Source organism: Rhopalosiphum maidis, chromosome 1 (genome assembly GCF_003676215.2).
Source record: "Rhopalosiphum maidis isolate BTI-1 chromosome 1, ASM367621v3, whole genome shotgun sequence".
In the NCBI taxonomy this organism is placed as follows: domain Eukaryota; kingdom Metazoa; phylum Arthropoda; class Insecta; order Hemiptera; family Aphididae; genus Rhopalosiphum; species Rhopalosiphum maidis.
The window spans coordinates 85000451-85022904 of record NC_040877.1 but is presented as its reverse complement, the minus strand read 5'-3'; the positions used below and the strand labels follow the sequence as shown (position 1 = coordinate 85022904).

At 25.5% G+C, this 22454-nt stretch overlaps 2 protein-coding genes across 7 annotated transcripts; one reads left to right on the top strand and one right to left on the bottom strand.

Moving 5' to 3' along the window:
* Nucleotides 1-131: 131 nt before the first annotated feature.
* On the bottom strand, nt 132-9818 carry LOC113557138 (transmembrane protein 94). 5 transcript variants are annotated; one of them, XM_026962465.1, is made up of 25 exons: nt 9757-9818; nt 9539-9692; nt 9206-9474; nt 8929-9122; nt 8270-8542; nt 8001-8195; nt 6764-6925; nt 6528-6699; nt 6227-6458; nt 6039-6132; nt 5712-5941; nt 5394-5617; nt 4749-4873; nt 4463-4632; nt 4184-4318; nt 3999-4121; nt 3802-3931; nt 3531-3739; nt 2073-2250; nt 1871-1991; nt 1190-1314; nt 856-1117; nt 691-784; nt 464-625; nt 132-396 (listed from the first exon to the last, which is right to left on the bottom strand). In XM_026962465.1, exons 2-25 carry the CDS (start codon nt 9643-9645, stop codon nt 324-326), a joined length of 4059 nt encoding a protein of 1352 aa, XP_026818266.1. In that variant the 5' UTR covers nt 9646-9692; nt 9757-9818; the 3' UTR covers nt 132-323. The 5 variants fall into 5 exon arrangements, with proteins under 5 accessions (XP_026818266.1, XP_026818269.1, XP_026818267.1 ...); XM_026962468.1 differs by having other exon boundaries at nt 6227-6446; XM_026962466.1 differs by having other exon boundaries at nt 9768-9803.
* Nucleotides 9819-12149: 2331 nt separating this feature from the next.
* LOC113557279 (BAG domain-containing protein Samui) lies at nt 12150-21331 on the top strand. 2 transcript variants are annotated; one of them, XM_026962719.2, is made up of 4 exons: nt 12596-12734; nt 14933-15028; nt 19485-20376; nt 20864-21331. In XM_026962719.2, the coding sequence occupies exons 2-4, from the start codon at nt 14966-14968 to the stop codon at nt 21052-21054; spliced, it is 1146 nt and encodes a 381-aa protein (XP_026818520.1). In that variant the 5' UTR covers nt 12596-12734; nt 14933-14965; the 3' UTR covers nt 21055-21331. The 2 variants fall into 2 exon arrangements, with proteins under 2 accessions (XP_026818519.1, XP_026818520.1); XM_026962718.2 differs by lacking the exon at nt 14933-15028 and having other exon boundaries at nt 12150-12734; nt 20864-21330.
* Nucleotides 21332-22454: the final 1123 nt, after the last annotated feature.

The following is a 22454-nucleotide window of genomic DNA, read 5'->3' as shown; positions in this document are numbered from 1 at the left end:
CATTATTTTATATAATAAAATATTACACACATACTTAAAAATGTTGTTTTAATTGTAAAAATGGACGTATATTTTATGTAAATAACAATCATTATTCTAATAGTCAAATTAATGATTTTTTATAAGCACTAAAAATAAGCATAAATATTAAATTAGTATAAATAATTAGTTAACTTAAATTATTTTAAACATTTACAAAAATTTTATAAGTAGAACTCTATAATGTTCAGTCTAATGCAATTAACAACAATATTAATATCACATACATTAACTACTTGTAACCTAACATCAACTAACATGGGAAATAATTAATATTTCTTATTTTAGAACGGAGAGTTCATACCAAGTTTAGTTCCAAAATCTAACCTTGCTCTTTTTTGGTAACGTACATTCAACCTAGAACAAAAATATTATATATAATTATAAAAACAATATTAGTAAAGGGACATATTAAAAAACAGACCTTATCTCTTGCCAATGAACAATCTCGTTCACAATGAAAACCAGGAACAAAGATACAAACCCAATAATAAAAGTCAACATAGATAGTTTGGAAATACTAATGTTATTTTCAATACTATCAAAGTATTCATAATGAATTGTGTATGCCCATTGAACTAGAATACTGTTTTCATAGATTTAATAAGACATCTTTAATATTTAATACACTTAATATATTTGAAAACTTACATGAACAATGAAGTGAACAAATAAGGTTTATTTAAATGTATTGTTCGCTTCCAAAGTAAATAATCTCGATGAACAAAACTTAGAGATACGGTAACTGTAATACAACATCAATAAATAGTTAATATTTAATTTGTTCTTAAACTAAAAATATGAATTAATAATTACCATAATGCATCACAAGGAATAGCAACATTAATCTTTGTACACTGATAATAGAAGGCTCAAATTTTGACCAACCACCCCATTCCGTTTCTTTGGGATCTGGGTATACATACCAACATTTTTGGATTTCAATGGTTGAATTGTTATTAGCAGTAGATATAATTAAATCACAAGCTTGACTTAGTGACCATATAAACAGCAATACCATATTTATTACAACAGGTAAAAATTTCAGGCCATAAAACCACATTACGTAATAAGACAACTATAACATTTTAATCATAGATTTAATGTAGTTTAATATTAAAAGTTTAAATATTAAAATAATTTAACTTACTTCAGATGTAATAGAACATTGATTTTTTCCAGTTGGCTTTTGCATAACTTCAGGATCTGTTGGACCTCCAACCAAAGATACTGACAGTAATGGCACAACAATACATGTAAGCCATAATATTTGGCCTAAAGATAAAATAAATATTCTTTACTAAGATAGAATAAGCAGTACATAAATAGCTATTTAATTCAATTTTTAAAATATTAAAAAATAAACTATAATTTTGAAGTAATTAAGTAGAAAATTGCAATAAAAACAGATTTAATCGTTTGACTGTCATATAGTCGCCAAGAACAGCACAAAAATGGTTATGCTTCATAGATCACTGACTACCAAAACATTATTCTCAAAGGGACACTGGTCATAATATCTCATATCTTATATTATTCTTAACTAAAATATATTTTGTCACTGTAGTGGTTCTGGCACTGTGACATAGTGTTGAAAATTATAATTTAATGTATATTATATTATGAAAACAAACCATTTTTGTAGCTGTATTACAGTCAACATGTATTTAAAATTAATTTTTATAAAAAAATAAATACTAATCTACAAGGACATTATCACTAAAAAAAAAATATTATAATACAATGATATTTTTAATAAATACAATTGAAAAAAAAGCTTTTGTGGTAGGTTACATAAATCATAAAATTAAAAAGTAACTAAATTACAAACCGACTGATAAAATAGGAGGTAATACAAGAGCAATTGCAAGTAGTTGAAGAAAACTAAGCGAAACCATGCAACTAGTCCAAAATTGAACACAGTTCCATATCCCTTGCATTAAATATCTCCCCTGTGAAATAAAATAAAATTAAGTCATTGAACTAGTGATTACTTTAATAAGATATTTTAACTTTTTTTTTAAATCAATTACTTCCATAATAAGATGGTACACTGGTAATGGATCTTGACGGTTAAGTGAAAGGCAACAAGGAAGAGAATTCAATAATTCAGAGAGACCCACTGGAGATATTGGAGCATCTATTGGACTTGGTTGTTGCATGATGCTAATTCGCTGACACACTTGTGGATAGATCGGCTCAATAGCAAGACTATAGTTAATATAACAGTAAATATAATTATAGAAAAATGGCATTTCATGTATGTTATACATGGTCATGTGGATAGTTAAAAATCAAATTTCAAAGAAATATATATGTATGTATTGATGATACTAATGAATTTAAGATTCTGAATGCAGTGGGTGATTTTTCATACAAAAATAGTAAAAATATTCTTTTATTATTCTATAAGTATAATAATAAGTTTTTAGAAAATTGAAAAAAGTATGAAAATGTTCTGATTAGAAACAAAAGATATCCAATGTAATAATTTTTGAGTTTAGATTTAAAATAACCATATTGTATCACTTTCTGTGTCGAGATGAGCAATCTTGAATGATTGTTAAGTTTATGAACTGCTGATGGAAAACATTTTTTTATTATATTATACATTATACAATATATACAATTATCCTACAATTACAAATTAAATATTATATTTATAATTTCTACTTTGTTGAAATTGCTAAAAATTTGTATTAGGTTTAATCAAATTAATTTTTTTTTTGTTAATAAAACTAATATATGTATATTAAGTTATAATTTTGTTATTAATTATATAAATATTAACAACTAAGCTATAATATATTTAAAATTAGCAAAAGTTATATTTTAAAAATCATTTAAAAAATGTTCTGTATTATATCTACAACACATATTATTGATAATTAGAGATAAAACCATTAATATTTATTAACAAATTTTTTAATACTTAAATGTCTCAAATATAAATATAATTTTGTAAATAATATATTTATGTCTATTAGCTTTTTTTATTAAACTATTAGAGCCAATATTTAAACATTAACTAAAAACAGTGATGATAAGTTAAATAAATAATATTTTTTAAATTAGGTTTTATTTTTTATTTTTTAATAATATTTAAAATAAGTATAGAAGTATAGAAGAAAAATTACATAGTAAAATCTGACAGGCAAAACTTTAAAAATATATGTTAATAGATGTATTAAAAATTGTTAAGAAAGATGCAAAATATTGGATTACGTAATACATAATATATGTGTAAAATAAGACAAGAATAATTATTGAATTAAGTGCATTTAATTATTATTATAAAAAGTAAATTAAATGTGTAAATAAAATACTCATTTTCTTATTTGAAGAAAAAAATAATCTTGTTTAATTTGAAGTATTCATACTTTACATTTTGCAATATAAATTTGTATTTTTACAAATTAACTGAGAAAATGAGTATTTACCATTAAAAACAGCATCTGCAAATACCATATTTTAAACAAATACCTAATTACCTTGCATCAGCTTGCATAAATATACCAATATTTTCAGCATTTGGAGATGATCCCAGTACACAAACAACTTCTCCGTACTGCTGCATTATGGATATCATTTCTTTAGTGGCTTCAGGAGTGCAATCAGTGAATAATGAAACTAAAAGTGGAACATTGTCTATACATTCTAGATGAGGTCGAATATTCTCAATACCACGTGGCAGTTTGGCCTATAAACATTGTTCATTTTAAGTAGGTAACAGAATGGAAAGATATTTATAGGCATATTTACTCTATTATACATATCAAAATTAACAGGAACACTTTGGTCAGTACTATCAGATATGCAACTTAATGAGTGCCATTCTTCTCCATTTTTTTCTATTTCAATTACATTGCTATTATCATTCATAAGAGTATCCCTTGAAAAAAGTTTATAACTTATAATTTATTCAAATAATATAAATAACATTTAAAACATTAATATACTTTTGAATGAGCATTGGCTTTATAATTTTTTCTCCATCATGTTCTATTGTTACTTGGGCGTAATCCATATTCAAAGCAGTTGGTGCTGACATACTAATTGTACGAGACATATTAAGTGCAGTACTGAAAAAACATATTATTTAAAAAAATTGTACCTAATAATATATTTTGAAAATAAAAATTACCAATTTATATTGAGGGGAGGAAAACAATCAGCCGATAAATTATGTTCATATTCAGCGAGTTTTTTCTTCGACTGACTAGTTGATGTTAGTGGTATCAAAAAGCTAGTTTCATCATCACAAGTTGCTGCACCCTCACTCGATTCAAAATCAAAATACAAACACTCAAATTTACGTGCTAATAGTTATAAAAATCAAATAGTGCATTTAAACAACAATTAGATAGATTAGTATTAAAAACATCAACACTTCTAAAACAATAGTTATTAAAAATATTAGTACCTAGGGTCAAGACGAGTTCTTGTTTGAGTATCACCTAATAAAGAAATATGACAATTCCATCCACTTTCCAAGCCCATTTTTTCAGAGAAAACCCTAGACCGAAGTTCATTTTCTTTACTAAAGTGAACAAATCGTATACAAGCTGTTTCTAATAGCTCAATCAATTGAACCTAAACAATTATATATATATATATACATATTATAAAAATACTATATTTACTAATTTAATATTATTATACATAAACAAAAAACTAAAATTAAAGCTATTCATATATTAATATATTACCATATCATATTGAGGTTGATACTGCATAGTAACCATTCCTAAAAATATTTGATTGCATTGTGTTTCAAAACAACAATTTACATCTTTTGAGTTATATTCACTGCAATCACCAAATAGTAATGAATCTGAAAAATAAATTGTGAATTCATCAAATAAATATTATCATAGTAAATTTACAGATGTGAAACATAAACAGTGGCGTGTTTAGGGAGTTAGCCTGGTAGGTAAGTGTCTACACACATTTTTATATAAGTACTAGACTAGTATAAGTCCGATGCTCAATGAAAAATGAAAATATGATTTATAGTTAGAAAAAAAATTGTTTTGATTAGGTTAGGTATTTTAATAAAAATGAAAGATTTGAATATTTAAAGAGTTTATGTTTTAATAAAAGGTAAGCTACCATTTATTATAAAAATATAAAAATTAGTTATTTAGAATAAAAATACTAAAACTTAAATAGATCAAATTATAATATGAGGAAGGGTAAAACCATTCTGAACTTAACTTTTGTGGACCATCCACAAAAAAAGTTCTGGACACGCTACTGAACATAAACATAAAATAAAATCTTACATTCAAAGATTAAACACTATTATAAAAAAATATTAATAAATCTTATATGATTACATATAATATACTTACCAGAAGAATGAAATTGTTGTTGCCTTATTTTATGAGATGTTGATGTCCACGGTTGAGGTGTTGGACTACGACATAATTTTGAATATAATTGACGACAATCAGCAGGCAACTCTAAATACATTTCTGAAAAACTTTTGTCAGGAGGTAATGGAAGTGGCCGGTATGAAAATGCTGTACAATAAGCTGTTAAGCTAGTTCTTTGATAAAAATCTAGTACTTTCTTCCTATAAATAGCATAGTTTATTTTTATATAGTTGACTAACACAAACAATGTCTATAGCCTGTAATAAATGCTATGGTTATAAAATTGATATATACCTAACAGAAGGAGAAACAGGACTGAGATCATGACCATCCCAAAAATCTATGCAAGCATCCAATATTATGTCAGCAGTACCTTGGCTGAATAATTGTAAACTTGTTGCAGCTTTACCAATACTCCTCTCTCTTAATCCCACACATACCATGTGAGGGAATGGAAATTTTAATTTAGTAGTATTTGGTAATGATCTGGCAAATTTAATATCTCTTCTAACAGCATCAGCTTGCTAAAATTCATATTCATCATATTCAATAATTTATTTAATTTTTTTGTCGTATTACTAATAATAAATACAACTAATAGGTTGTAACCCAAAAACTTACGACATGTCTATAAGTGGATAACTGTAATTGAAGTTCAAAAATATCATCAGCAGATTCTGAAAATCCTATTTGTCGAGCTAATTCACAAAGACATCTAGCAGTAACACATAAAAATAATAATAATAATAATAAAGCATTTTTACAATTTAATTGCTGAAGTAAACTAGTAAATACTAAAAATAATTTACCTTCGGTTGGTAACAGGAACAAGCACTTCACTATATAAAGCTTGACAAGATACATGTGCGCAAAATTGAGCATAATGAGCGTGGGTTGAAGGGTTGCAAGTATTTAGTAGTACTGCTAGACCTAAAGGCTTCAGAGAAGTTATATGATTTGACCAAGTTGCGTCATCAAATTGTAATCTCCATGCTGAACCCCGGTCATGAGTTAGATCAAGTACTTCAACTGAATAATTTTCTGTTTAAAATTTAATATATGAGACGTGATATTTCAAAATCACATTGATTTTTATATTATTTCATATACCTTGATTCTGAATGGTACTGTCATAACTTTTTCTTTGTGTTTCTTTACAGTTAGGAGTATCTACATAATTAGACATAGAAGACGATTTGGAAGGATTTTGCAAAAAAAAAACTTTTTCAGCAGTTGGATTAGGCCATGACAGAATACCTTTTTTATCGACACAACATAAAGCCTTTGACAAATAGTTAAAAATAATAAATTTATGTTTAATTTAAATATTCATTTAAATAAATTACCGTAACAGATCCCATAACATGCAATAGATTAGTAGATCTATGCAAGAAACTACTATTTCCAAGTATACACGAGTAAAAGTTTTTCCATAAATACTTAAATGAAAATTCTAAAGAGTTGTTTTTTGCTTCAGTTTCAGTTTCTTCAAAAAGGTCTTTATTTTTCTAAAACAAAAAATATATACTTATTTAAATAAAAATACAATATTTAAGTTTATATATATAGTAAAATAACCAGTATTAAAAAACACCTGATTTATTTTATGCCTTCTTGCCTAAGGTTAGGTTAGGTTAGTTTTAAAATTATGATTATCAACTAATTAGCATCTTATGATAAACAAAAAGTAAATATTAGTGTAATGAAAAAACCATTATGTATGTATTATATTAACATTATTAACACTACATCACTGCCAACTTATGGTTTAATTTTATTATATTTATTATACAATAATGGTATAATAGTACATGATCTAATTATAAATAAATATACCTATTGTATTTGATTTCAACCAATATTGTACTATTTTTTTAATTGTTTTACTAGCAAAATGTAGATGAAAAAAATTGGATAAATTTTTCGAGTATATAATTATGTAAAATAAAAAGTAGGTAAAATGCAATAATAAATATGTAAAATACATATAATAAAGATTTATCGGTAAAATAAAATTTTTATTTACAACCTGCATTAAATGGAAAAAATATCCGAACCCAACCGTTTCCATATTACACAGGTTTTACTGTATATATATTATTTTTATAGAGAAATATTAACAAAAGGTATTACATTTCAACATTGGAGTGAATTAACAATATTAAGCACATATATTAGTTGTGAGTATAGGGTGCAGTTATTATTTAAAAGATTTTAAAATTATAGAATAAATTTAAAAACCAATTTGATTACAATACAATTATTATATGATAGAGTTATCATTTAAGATTTTTTTTAAATTATGTTTGTTTGAGGAATATCAAATAATTATTAGACATATAAAGAAAATCACAAGATTCACCACCACAATTAATAAAAAACTACTGTAAAAATATGATGACTGTAATTGAGTCCTAAGATGAAGGAAAATTTCAATTGAAAATTATTGTTCATTTGCAACATAAAATTTATAGACAAATGTGGAAATTTATTTAAAAACATAGGCATAATATACTAGTCAATTTTTCTATTCTAGCTTCTATAATTTATGAACAGATTGAGAAAGCAGATTAGAGATATAACCTGAACTATGGAAGACGATTGTAATACAGCATTTCCATAACATGTCATAAGTGTCCATGCAATTGGTAACATCAATGGTAGAAGTGGAATAAGTATAGAGATTGGAATTACAATAAACATTGATACCCAAGTACCAGATTTTAACCAAAGCGTGACATAAGACCAACGCCACCAAACCGTTAAAATGGTACATCCCTAAAGAACAAACAAATATTCATACAACAATTTTAATTTAATAATTTGATAAAAATAAAATAAGATATATTCACCAAAAAAGTAGCAGCAGCAAACTTTTGCATGAAAATTATTTGTAATAAATATAAGCATTTTGTATAAAAGCTACATGGTCTATTTTGTGATAGTTCCAATGCAAGTTTTAAATTATTTAAATATGGGGTTTCATTTAAAATATATGCAACATTTTTCAATGGATTACGAGATACCATAGTTGGTACAGTGGTTTTGTTTTTCATAGTAGATGCAATATCTGGGTTGAATATTTCCCATCGAGTCAATTCTGCCGGAGCCCATTTATCTTTATCCTGTTCACAATAAAAACGCATTTTATAACAATTTATAATAAAATTAATAATTATGTCAGGTATCTTTGTAAAAAAATAATAAAATACTAAATAAACTAATATAAGTAAAATATATTATAATGATAATCTACTGAATTAATTTAAAATGTTTACTGAGAAGATTTGAATAAATTAATTGATATAGTTTAGACACTAGATAACTTTAAAATACCAATGTCCTGAAGTAAAAACCATTCAAACCAACACTACTTGTTTGTAATCAAATATTCTAGAATAGTTAGGTAGGTAATATAATTTTTTTAATTTCTTTTAATTTTAGATTATCAATAGTATTTATGAATTAAATTTAATTGTAGGTAATAGTGAATATTAAATAAATTACAAACCCTAAGCCTGGAAACATGACAAGGTGAAGTTTGTCCTGGTTTCAAAAGTACTATATCACCTTTTACCAATAACGCCCAAGGTAAATTTACAAGCACACCATCACGTTGAGTCCATTGTAAAGTAACTGATGGAGAAAATGGCATACATAAATGCGGATAATTTTCTTTCTTCCAATGACATTTGTCTTTATAACCTTAAGTTAATAATAAAATAAAAATTATTTTTAAGAATATTAACTATGTTAATACTATTTTAACAGTGTAAACATTATCTTACAATTTAGTTTTTTCATCACATTATCAAGTTTGGTAAACATTTCTTCATGTCTTAATTTGTTATCCCATAATACAGTAGCAAGATTGATAGTTAATAATATGAATAATAATATTCCATCATCAAACAGATACCACATTTCATCGTATACTAAACTAATGATGACTAATGAAAAACCACAAGCAAAAATTATCAAAGCAGTAATCCAACAGATACTAGTAAATGGACTATTATGTTTCAACGCATCTTGAATCCACAGTCTATCTTTGCCCCTATTAAAAATGTATTATTATATTATTATTTATGCTAAACAGGATACAAGATTATAAAAAGTACTGTTGTGTGTGTTGATCTTTAATATGATTTCTGAGCGACAATATTTCATTATATAATGTATGTAAAGCTTCAGTAGTTGACAATCCTGGAAGCCCTTCGGTAGTCATTGCTTTTATTTCTCTACATACTTTTTATCAAATAACATCAAAATTAGCTGTAAATTATTTAATAGTTATGTATTGTTAATTGTTAAAGTTAAACAATTCCATTATACCTACCTAGTACCTACTTAATTTTGTATTTTGTAAGGAAACTGGAAAAAATAAAAATGGAAAGCAACTGATAAAATTGTGTGTTTATATTAAAACTTATCAGTTATAAATGTTATCAATTTGTCCTTAATTTACCACAGAATAAATTGTGGATTATATAATAAAAAAAAAATAGTACATTATTTTTCTATAAATTATAATTAGTATAATTTATAATAAATCATTTTTATAAAAAATACAGTTTTATTTTATTTTATATAATATTATATGTCTATGCCTAAAGTAATTTTATGGGGGCCTCCGAAAAAGCGCGTAATTTGCCCTCTGTGGCTCTCGTTACATACAAATTGCATCCTAACGTAAAAACACTATTTTCCTTATATTTTACACAGATTTAGAATTGTTAATAGAAAATTATGCTGTGGCTCTGTCAAACTCAGCCATTCGACATTGTAATGTAGAATTGTTATTCCACAACACAACGCACCTATCAAGTGCTCGTGTAATACCTTTATTTGTTATTTATTTTTTGATAGAATAAGACTGCCAAATCACAAAATGTATCAATTCTGAATTATAATAATATTATAATCTAAAAACGTCACATTTAATATAATTTTTTTCATTTTACTATCAAAATGATGTTTCATGGACCGCGGTGTCTGTGGCTTAACTACCTAATTTGCAAAGCGATAGAACTTTATGTCAGTTCCTGTCATCCATTTCAAGTCAAAATTCAAGACTGCCTTGCCTATTTAATATTTCTAAAATTGTATTGTTCTAAGGCATACGTACATTGTTTCAAACTGTATTCATACTAAATTGTATTAATTGTATACCAATAGATTTTTATTACGTAATAACATTGATAATGGCAATTGACAATATTATATTTTCTGAGTTAGAATTAGAAACAAATGTTTTATCTTGAATTTTAATTTATATATATATATATATACGTATTATTTATACGTATAGTATATTTCTTAAGTACCTATGTAAAAAAAAAATTAATAGTTCCCGGAATAGTGCGACGTATGTAATCAGATATTCCGTAGATACATCTAGTATTTTTCTATGATAGACATACTTATATTGAATGTAAATACATATTTTTACTAAAACATGATAAATTAAGTATTGCAAATGAAAAATTAACTATGAGTCATAATTATTTAGATTTTACTATTATCGTATTGTCTTGTTCACTGCGATAGTGCGATCATCATAATTCATACAGTGGCGGATCCAAGGGAGGGGTAAAAGGGTAAATACCCCTCCCCCTTAATCTTATTATTTTTAAATTTTATAAATTTATAAGAGTATAAAAATATTGTCATTGATACCAGTTTGTAAGAATAAATTCCAAATGGTGAATATTATAATAAGTAAATAATATAAGTAATTAATGTTTATATTAATAAGTATGTTATTAAGTAGGTATGAATAGTATCTGATGGATATATTTTAATTACCCCCCCCCCTCTTGATGAATTTCTGGATCCACCCCTGAATTCATAATAATACCTACTATATACTAGCCACTAGACCAGTCTCGCTAGTACACTGTACAGGCTTCTACATGAATGCATGACACAGTATTATATTGAATTCTGCGATGGGTCACGGCTATAAATAAATTATTTCACATCAGTCATAATATTTATGTATTAGGTATTTGGTAATGGACAATGTTATTATATAGGTGCATTATAAATCTTGGTAGTAATAATTAATTAAAGCGTTTGAACCTAATCAACAACACACACCCACGTCCGTCATATACGTAGGTACACGATTCACAAGATCAACACAACAATAAGAGCGCCACCGCGATCACGGAGAATTCGCCTTAGATCAGAAAATAACATATTATTATAAATAATAGTTGATATAATACATGAAAAACAATATAATATTATCTAAAGAACCACGAATTATTAAATATCATAATATATTATTATGATATTTTAATTCGTGTAAGGAGTGCACGGAAATCAGCGGAATCACGATTAACGACGTGTTCCCGCCACGGCGCCACACGAGTACCGGAGTTTAAACTTCTAAAGAATGTACGTCACGGATGTCTGTGATGTACGCATATGTGACGCAATGAGTTTTGACTGTAACCAATGTAACCGTACTCTTACCGTTTATACCACTGACAGCAGAAAATAGAGAAAGAAAAATGAAAATCATCTTATATCCTATGGGTGGATTGGATATACAATATACATATACCTACATATTGTGTAATGTCTCGGGTGTTCAGTGTTATCACTTATCATACAATTCTACGACGCCATTGGTCCGTTGTCTTGGTCGGCGGGGGACGGCTGACGCGACCGTCCGATTTGCCGTTTTCACGTTCTCCGCGCGACCGTGGGACCGACCGTATTTACTCGAATCTTCTAGATTTGTCCGCCGTATCACTGTATCTATTTAGTGTATAGTATATAGTATATAGTATATACTGTATCACGAGTGTTCACTGATTGTTTTCCGACTTGCCGTGTGCTATACACATATAGTATTTTATTTGCAGCTGGTCCGACGGTCGCGTCGGATGCGTTTTCTTCTAGCGGTCATCGTTATTTATTATTATTTTTATCATTAACATTATAGTAGACTCACCCCCAGACCTTTCGACGTTGTCGTTTTTATTACCGTACCTATAGGTTTTCTGTTTTTCGACACTTTCCGGCGTTCGTTAGCACGGATTTTCCGTACGCCGCCGTTTCAATCGACTAGTCGCGGACGTCCATTGATATTCTCTCGTAAATTGCACCAGGGACGATCGATGCCGTGTCTAGAGTAATATGCCTTTTGCTGATCGTCGGGATCGTAATAAGTCAAAGTTGAGCGATCGTATTCGCGGCAAATCTACGGACGAAATTTTGGAAGAAATCAACAGAGAGTTTGGCAACACAGGCGGGAATAGCATGTTTTTCGACAAATCTGACTCCAGGACTTCTCCTCCAAGGGTACGTTCGTATTAACATGCATTATACCTGAGTGTTTTTGTGTGAATATCGTTAATTCGCTGGCTTATTTTATTTTGTTGAAATATAATTTTATGAAGTTGTGGGTATACAATATGTGTTTGAAAAGTTCTTAAGGACGATTCTAGTAAAATTACTTTATTATTATTCAATTAACATGATTTTATTATTACAAAATTCTATTTTATTAATCAATTTCATACTGATGTTACACCTAAATACTTTACGATTTTTACAATAAAAATTATCTGTCTCCTATTTACATATTTGCTTGTATTAAAATTTAATTTCATGTTTTTATCATTTATACTATCCCTACTGTAGTTTCTAACTAAATTAATTGGTACCTATAACCTATAATAATAATATGTATTTAGGGGTTTGAACAATAGGATCGTTACTTATTATTTATCAGACATATTTAGTATATCATTTTAATAGTTTAATATTGAGTTTTTAACTTTTTGAAATGTTTTTTAAATTACATAACCTAACAATTATTAGGAAAGTATAATGCAAGTGAGAGTATTAACTATTTTTTCTTTACCTTTGCAACAATTTTACTTTATTTTTTCCTACGATAGTATTTTAATCTGTGTAAACAAGTAAAAATTTATGGCCACCAGAAACAATACTATGTTTGACGAATTCCTATTACTTATGAACATTCTAGTTCTAAAATTTAAGTTAAAGTGTAGATTTAAATATACTTTTCAATTGGTAGGTACCTACACTTTTAATAGTCTTAGAATTATTGAGAACAACTCATTTTAAATTTGTGTAGTTAAAATATAAAAATTTATAAATCATAGTTCATATTTAGCGATGTACTTTATTGTTATACTACATTGTATAGTTAATTAAAATTTAATTAACCAAAAAGCACATTCTGAAGGTTGGTACAATAATTTTCAATCAAATTCTAAACTTCTTAATCTCCACTTTTGTAATCTTAAGTTGGTTCTTGACCTTATATTTTATTTTTGATTTTCAAGTTTCAATGAATTTAACTTTCCACGCCAATCTGTAAATTGTTGTGTCTTTAGAAAATTGATTTTATCTAATTTAATGAAAGTGCTTGTAAATTACTTTACTTTTGCAAAAACACAAACATTTTTTTTAAACATCGAAGAAATAGTTTTTTTAAACCACAATCCACATTTATGAGATACCTTTGTAATAAATTTGTCATATAAACTTTAAATGTTAAGTAAATTAAAATTACATTAGTTAAATTAATATTTACTTTTAAACATTTTGAGTGAAGTATCTAATATGGTTTTTTTATAGTAAAAATTGTGAAATAATAGTTACTTTACAAAATTGTATGCAGTAGATTATATGAATATGATATGTGCATTCTTTGGAGATTTTATCCTAATTCCTATGCTGTTTTGCCATAGGTACTATAATGTGACAAAAAACAAACTATTTTGTTTTTTTGCCACATGCAAGGCTCTAAAAAAAAGTAATGTTCAAAGTACTATTTATTTTATTACAGCACTATATAATATAATTTTATTACCAAACCATAAAAATTGATAGAAAATGAGTATAGCAGAAATAATTAGGTTTATCGCTGTGTATAGGAATACTATACAGAGTGTTTTACATCATTAGGTTTTTAATATTTTTAAATTGTAACGTCTATAAATTTATTATTTAGTTACCTGACTAAAAAAATTTAACTTATTTATTGACATAGGTAATAGGTATAAATCAAACTTATTTGTTAATGATTAAATTCACTTTTTTGCAATGATTACAAATGTATATTTTTAGGTAATAATTTTCTTTTGATTTTATAATTTTTACATTGATATAAATTAATCAATTTTAAGCTAATCAAATTTATATTTTATCCAATTAAGGTCTTCTTTTAATTGGGTTATGGTTTATTTGGCACACACAGATCTAGCATTCCTCATTGATGAATATTCTAGAGCAGTTGGTGTGGCTATCGCCTACACAATTTAATGCCCACACATTTATAATAATGTTTAAATGAAAATGGTTTTAATCTGTTATAAATAAACATATAGTCACTGTTGTTTGAAGTTGTTACTACTCTCCAGTGTATTCTTACTTTAGAAATATATGTATTGACTAATAACTTAAATTTTATCTAATATATCAGTATTTGTTGTGTGATAAGTTTTTTTTTTTTGTGTGTTCTTCAGTGAGTAACAAATATTTTGCTGTTTTTGGATGTTATGGAAGCGGCCAAAATTAATCCTGTCATTTATCCTTTATCACCCTCTCATAGTTCCACATTGGTAAGTTACAAATATTTATTATATCAGGGTCCAGGGATATATTTTATATTTGTAATAACATTAAAGTTAAAAAAATATCTAATTATGTTTTATTAATTATAATTAAAAAATTCTCCAATTAAACATTTTAAAACTTTTTTATACATATTTCTTGTATTGTTATATACAATTTTTTTCAAGTATCTAAAATACATGTCATACAAGTTTATATCCCAGTTTCTCATACTTGAATCATAGTTTATCACAATTTAATCAAACATACCGATCACTTTTTATTTGAAAGTTGCATTATTGTCAAAATAAAAGTCTAAATTAATATACCTAATTTATTTTTTTAAATTTTTATTTTATTTTATGTTTTTTATTTATTTTTACCTAATCAAATTATTGTGATCTTAAACACAAATCCTCATTTTTAAAAACTGTTATTTTAATTATAAAATGATAATTATAGTTTAATTAAGTACATTGTACTAAACTACTAATACATTAATTATAATATTATATTTTTATGGATTACTTAACATTTACACAATAAACTAACATGAGAATTATTATCTACATCCTCAAGACAAAACTTATATTTTAAAATTATGTTTTAATTAATATTTGTAAAATATTTTTTAATATTTATTAATAATAGCTTATTAACTATTTTTCAAAACAGGTATGTAATTAGTTTTTCTAAAATATAATTAAATATATGGTATTATTATTTTAAGTTAAATATTTTATCTTATATTCAACAATAACTTTTGAATAATTGATTTATGTAAATTACAAGTATTAGGTAGAATTTTTACTGGGCAAAATCCTTCCTAGTTCCTACCATATTTGTTCAAAGTGGTAATATTTTATGAGTTAATGAAGATAAATGAAATGCATGATGTACTTAACACATAATCTATCTTATTATTTTCCAAAATAAAAAAAAATCAATTGTATATTACTTATAATATAAATATGGTTTCAGTATGGCAGGGTGTTGCAATGTAAATTTTCTTTTACCGAACAGAATGAAATTAGTTTTGATTTATTGTGTAATACTCAATTATATGACCTAATCTGGATTCAACAGACTGGTAAATTTCACTAAATACCTATGTTCATATTTTAACATATAAACAATTTAGACTATACATGCCTTGACTTAAATTTTAATTAAGATTAGATCCATTAAATTTAATAAGAGTTAATATTATTTTTTTTTATTAAAATTTTAACTAATAGAATCAATTATTTTAATTTTAATAACTAATAACTCATAAAATATTGCCAATTGGTAGAAAAATAGAATAGATACATAATTACCTAACAAATATAATATTTGGATTAGTTATCAGTTCATTAAAAAATATTAAAATAACTGTGTATAAAAATAAAATAATTTTAAACTTAACAAGTGTAGTACTCAAGTAACAAATATTTACCTAACTATCATCTATATTTGTTTATGTTCAGTAATCGTCTAATGACTAAATGTCAATATCAAATAATAGATAATTTGTATGAATAGGATATTCATTCAAATGTTCTTTTTTCAACATACTCACTAATAATGATAAAAAAAATATTGTCAGTGTTGGTTGAAATATATGTAAAATGAACAGCTAAAATATTATCATTATGTTCAATGTATAATGTCTTATAATGGTTTTCATAAATGAGATAGTAATGAACTAATGAGAATATGTAATGATGAAAATTTTTTAAAGTATAAACATTAATGTTTAGGATATCCATTATTAAAAAAAAATTGGAAAACTTGGGTGAATTTAAAATAGAATGACTGAATGATAAAACGTATTATTTGTTTTGTACATAATTCTACCAACTTCAATGATTTTCTTGTACTGTAGTATAATAATTATCTAATAAAATATATGTTTATTGATAATTAATTCTTATACCTATATAAATTAGAAATATAGTGAAAATTCTTTATAATGTAACTCGTTACAACGAAAAACTATATAACGTAAATATTACATTATAAAGGTTGGTATTATTTATATTCTCTTATTTTTTTACACCCTTTCTATAACGAAAGAAATCTTTTGGTCCCTTCAAATTAGTTATAAAATGTTCACTGTAATTAGCGAAATTAGAAATTTTTTCCTTTATATTGTTTTCACAATACAGGCGTACAGTTCTATTTTTATAATTCAAAATTCAAATAATAAATTTAAATAATTTTAAGTCATATTCCATCTTAGTTTTCCAAACCTTATTGCTGTTATCTATATTTTTATGTTTCTTCTTTACTATATTTTATTATTTTTTATTTAAAATTAATTTTATTTGAATAGTTATTATACTATCAATTATAGTTATATTTATAATTTCTAGATAATAATTGTTAATTAATTGATTTGAAAAGATTCCTCAAATATTTAAAATATTAAACTTGAGTCTTAAACTTAAATTTGTCATGTTTTTACAAGATATAAAATAAATATGAATTATACGTAGGTATTATAATCCAACTTTTTGTCTAGAACTGCGTTTCATAATCGTATCTGGATACTACATTGTAAGTTGCAAATAACTTTAAATGTAGCCAAATAAAATGTGTATCTATAAGTTATAACAATTTTTATTTTTATGTTTTTAATTTATTTCTGAGTTTAATTTTTTCAGGTTATCAAGTAATTTACTTATAATCTTACTATAATATTGCCTATGATGTAGCCGATATAGGATATATTTTAGTGTTCGGTATGAGTGTATAATAATTTGAGATGAATTATTTTCTAGCTGAATTAGATACGTAATATTTAATATAACTTATTTGGTATGTTTAATATTGTGTATTATTTTCCATTTGCCCATCGTGTAAAATAAGAAGGGCGTAGATTACTTGTGTAAATAATATATTTAATATTTATATATAGTGTAAGTATTTTTATGTATAATATGGATTTATTTATATTTCATTAATTAGGTTAAACCCATATTATTATTTAATTATTTTGGTTAAAGACGAGAAGGAAAATACCTCCTATATATAATTTTATAACTATTATTGTTACATGTATTTTACAATTAAAAATGCACATATAATCCAACATACAATTATTTTTCTTCATTTAAAATATCCAATTTATACATAAGAGGAACATATTGAATTAGAAAAAAAATAATTTTAATTGTATTTAATAAATAAGTATTTACAATATTTGAATTTATTGTAAAATTATTTTTATCTTTTATCAAGTAGATTAAAAATCCTTTTTATAGTTCGTAGTAAACATTTTGAGTTTTAGCTATGGAGTATGTACTTAAATTTTTGTTTCTTTGTGTACTTAGGTAATTTACGAATTCAAGTAGTGAATAACGTGTAGTTAGCCCGACTTAATTTCTTAATTATTGTTCTAGTGCTTCGGTAGACAAATATGTAATGGGTTTTGTTTTTTATTTTTAGCAACAAATTATTGGCCTGGGTCCCAGCATCGTAGTCTTGGCTGCGTTTCTATTTCATGTAATCCCCGACGGCCGACACTACTCGTTTAATGTTTTGTAACATTATTACTATAGATGATATAAAAATTTCTAATCGTAAATTCGTGATTTTTGGAGTACAACAATAATATAATATTTTTATTAATATTACTATTTATATTTGTTCGTACAAATATACAATCATGTTTGTATATATTATGTATAATATTATAGTGACTTAGTTCATAGAAAAAAATATATAGGTATCTATAATTTATTGTTTTTTTACTTTTCAATAATAAATTTATTAATTTGATTGTAATGAATATCTAACACTTTTCATGCAATTACTGTCATAACTACAGATGATCAATGATTCAAAAACAAAATAATAATCTTATTTTAGTAATTTAACTTAAAAGTCATGAATCATAAGTAGTTTTTATTTAAATACATAATTATTTCATGGTCACTGATGATCCAGTTTTATTTGATTTAAAAATAAACAAAAATTTTTATATTTTTAAAACTGATTATGAAATGTTAAATCAGTAACAACTAACAGGATTAAAATCTAATGCAATTTAAAAATTAATTTGTACTTCTGTAAATACGTTGCATTATCTTAGCCTATTGTAATTTAAACTAATCTTCATGGTCTTCCTACCCACACACGGCCGATAGTTATTACTCGATGTGCAAGAAACCATTCCCTGGTATACAGATTGTGGAAATAAAATATAAGAGGTTGATATTCATTTCTTCATAATTAACGATCAACCGAACTGTTAAATATAATATTATATTTTACGCGCATTCTGTTTATCTATGCAGAATTCCTTAATAATTAGTTAATATTATGAAGTTCAAACTTTTTTTTTATTATTGATGAATTTTTTTTTGAGAAAAACAAATAAAATATAAATTCTATATTTTGGCCGTAAGCATAGGATTTTATGATTGTATGAGATTTACATAAACATTTTTTTTTAACGAATTTCTTTATATTCTTTAGGAAGAATTTCCGTTTGATGATGACATGCTAAGAGGTCATTTGAGTGTCCGCTCACATTTAGAAGATTTAGCCAAAAGACACCCAGATCTCGCCGGTCATTTGCGTTGTCCACCTTGGGGAGGTGAACCTAGTTCGAAGAGTTGGAGTCGTAAACGTACAGTGTCTGGAGAAGATAACGTGCCTGAGGGACCATCAGATCTTAACCATAATTACAACGATCGAACTGATTCTAGTCCCGATAAAAAACGATTTGAAGAAAACATGGATAAGCAAAACCAGCATCCGTTTGAAAATAATTCAAGATCTCAGGAAAATGATGATAAACCTCAAAGATTTGTATCTAAACTAGAATTTACACCAGTAAATCCTATTAATAATCAATCTGAAAATATTCAGCCACATACACAAACACAACCTCAAACTGATGCTTCTACAACATCACACGGAAATCAAAAACAACCTAATGTGCGACACATTCCGATTTATGTGGAAGGCCGTTCTGAACCTGTATATCCAAAGAATGTTGATCAACGATTTAATGAAAATAATAGCTCAACTTTGCCAAAACGATCTGCTGGTAAACAAACTCCATTTGCACAACATCATTCCTTCCATGATCAAAATACCGCACAACGCCGTCAAACACCTCCATCCCAAAATCGTCAGCAAACTCCTCCAAATGAAACCAGATCTACTCCTCCGCCTACTCAGCGCCAACAAGTAAAACCAGTAGATGCTTTGGAAAAAGTGCAAATTGTTCAAGCCGATGTAGAAGAATTGGCGGTAGCTGTTAATCAATTTTCAGGTTCCTTACGTAGTGATAAACAATATATTTATTTGGATGAGATGCTTACAAGAAATTTGATCAAGCTAGATACCATTGAAACTGAAGGTAATATAATATGCTATAGTGTGAATATTAAATATATTTTTGCTTTTTATCACAGTATAGATTAAATATTATATACCATAGATTATAGAATATAAATGACCCCACAGGGCATGGAAAATGCTATTATTTTGATTGAATATTCTTAAATTTCATTTTTATGATGGTTGAACTGTTTTAATCACAAAATATTTATATAAAGTTATCAACTATTTATTTAATATATTAAATTAGTTTATAATTGTATTGATTGTACATAACATCAGAAATGTATATTTTACTTGTCTCAGTTAGCCCAAAACCAAATCTGATGATATGAATATTATATTACAACTGTGTGATAAATATTTAAATCTATTTATATCTATTATTAAATAACTTCAAAAAACTAATTACTCTATTCCTTATCTTAAATATCTTAAAATTATTAGCATCTAGATTTTTCAAGAGTTTGATAAAAAATGTAAGACACTCATTACTTATTTTATAGGAAGAGATGATGTTCGCGCAGCTAGAAAAAAAGCAATCAAAACTATCCAGGATACAATTTCTATTTTAGAAATCAAAGCTCCTCAACCCCAAGAAGAATCGGCAGGTGAAGAATTATCCTCAAATTCAACTGAAACTGTCCCAGCTGAAAATGAGACTTTAGAAACTGAAAAAGTAGAAAGCAATAATTAAAATGTAAAAACCATACCAGTTCAGTTCTATACAAAATATGTTTTATTTTTTCTGTTTAACAAAATATTCTATAACTATTGTTCCAATATTTCATTTACATATAAGTTTGTTTCTTGCCTGTCATATTTTTTTTTCAACTTTCGTAGTTTTTATTAATTTAAACATTTTATTGTAATAATAATTCTGTGTGAAGACTGGATACACTGAAAATGAATGTGCTTAAATATTCAAATTGTCTTTAAGATTATATTTAGTAGAAGAAATCATATTTTTAAAATTACACTTTAAATGAGTTTTTATTTGTATATCTTCAAAACAAATAATAATATTAATTATGAAAAATTGTAAAAAAATATTTTGCCTTATATATTTTTTAAGATTGTGATTTGATCATATATATATTTATTATTAATATATGTGTGTGTGTGAAATATTTTATAGTGTCAAATGATTTATTTTAAACTGGAACATTTTTTTACTAACCAACATAATGTGATAGAACGTAATCAAACACAGACTTGATTAGTTATCAATCATTTGTTAAGGATATTAAGCATTGTTAAAATCGTTGAATTTTATTTTATAGATTACAAATTTTGCTTAAGCTAAATCTTTTGAACTTCACTGTTTTATATTTTATATAAATAATGTATTAGATTATTTCTATTATATAAGTTATGTATATAACAATTTAATAACAATTTTAATGTTTTTGATAGTCTTAATGTAATTGTTAAATAAATTCAAAAACTGAATTTCAACATTTTTATCACTATTATTTTATCTTTCAATTTAACTGTTTATGGTATATCGTTTATAGGTTTATCATTAAAAAGTAATTTTATTAATAAATTCTCACTGCTCACCATGATGTTTTGAGCTTACATAATATATATATATTTATAATATATAAAAGAATAAAATATTTTTCTTACAGCAGTTATGCAGAAATAAAGTTTAATACAATTGTTAAAATCATATATTTTATTTTACATTTATTCTTTATTTCACTCATAACTATAATATTTTCTTAATATTTTAATTTTCATTTGATTAATCTTTGCATTTAAGTTAGTTATTAGTCATTTTAATGGGCTGTCAAATTGTAGGCACACTGCAACATGATTGCTTAATACTGTTATTACTAAGATAATGGTATTAAGTTGTATGATATACTATTTGTATTTCATGTTGATTGGTTTTACCTAAGTAAGTAATGAAGTTCAACAATTTTTAAAACATTTAAAATATACTGAATTAATTATTAGTTATTTAAAGTAATCACCTTGTATTAAATATTAGCTATATAATATTATTTTATGTTAAATGTTCCATAGATGCGTATAAATGAAATGTATCTTATTACAAACCTAAACATCTTAAACATATAATTATTATTT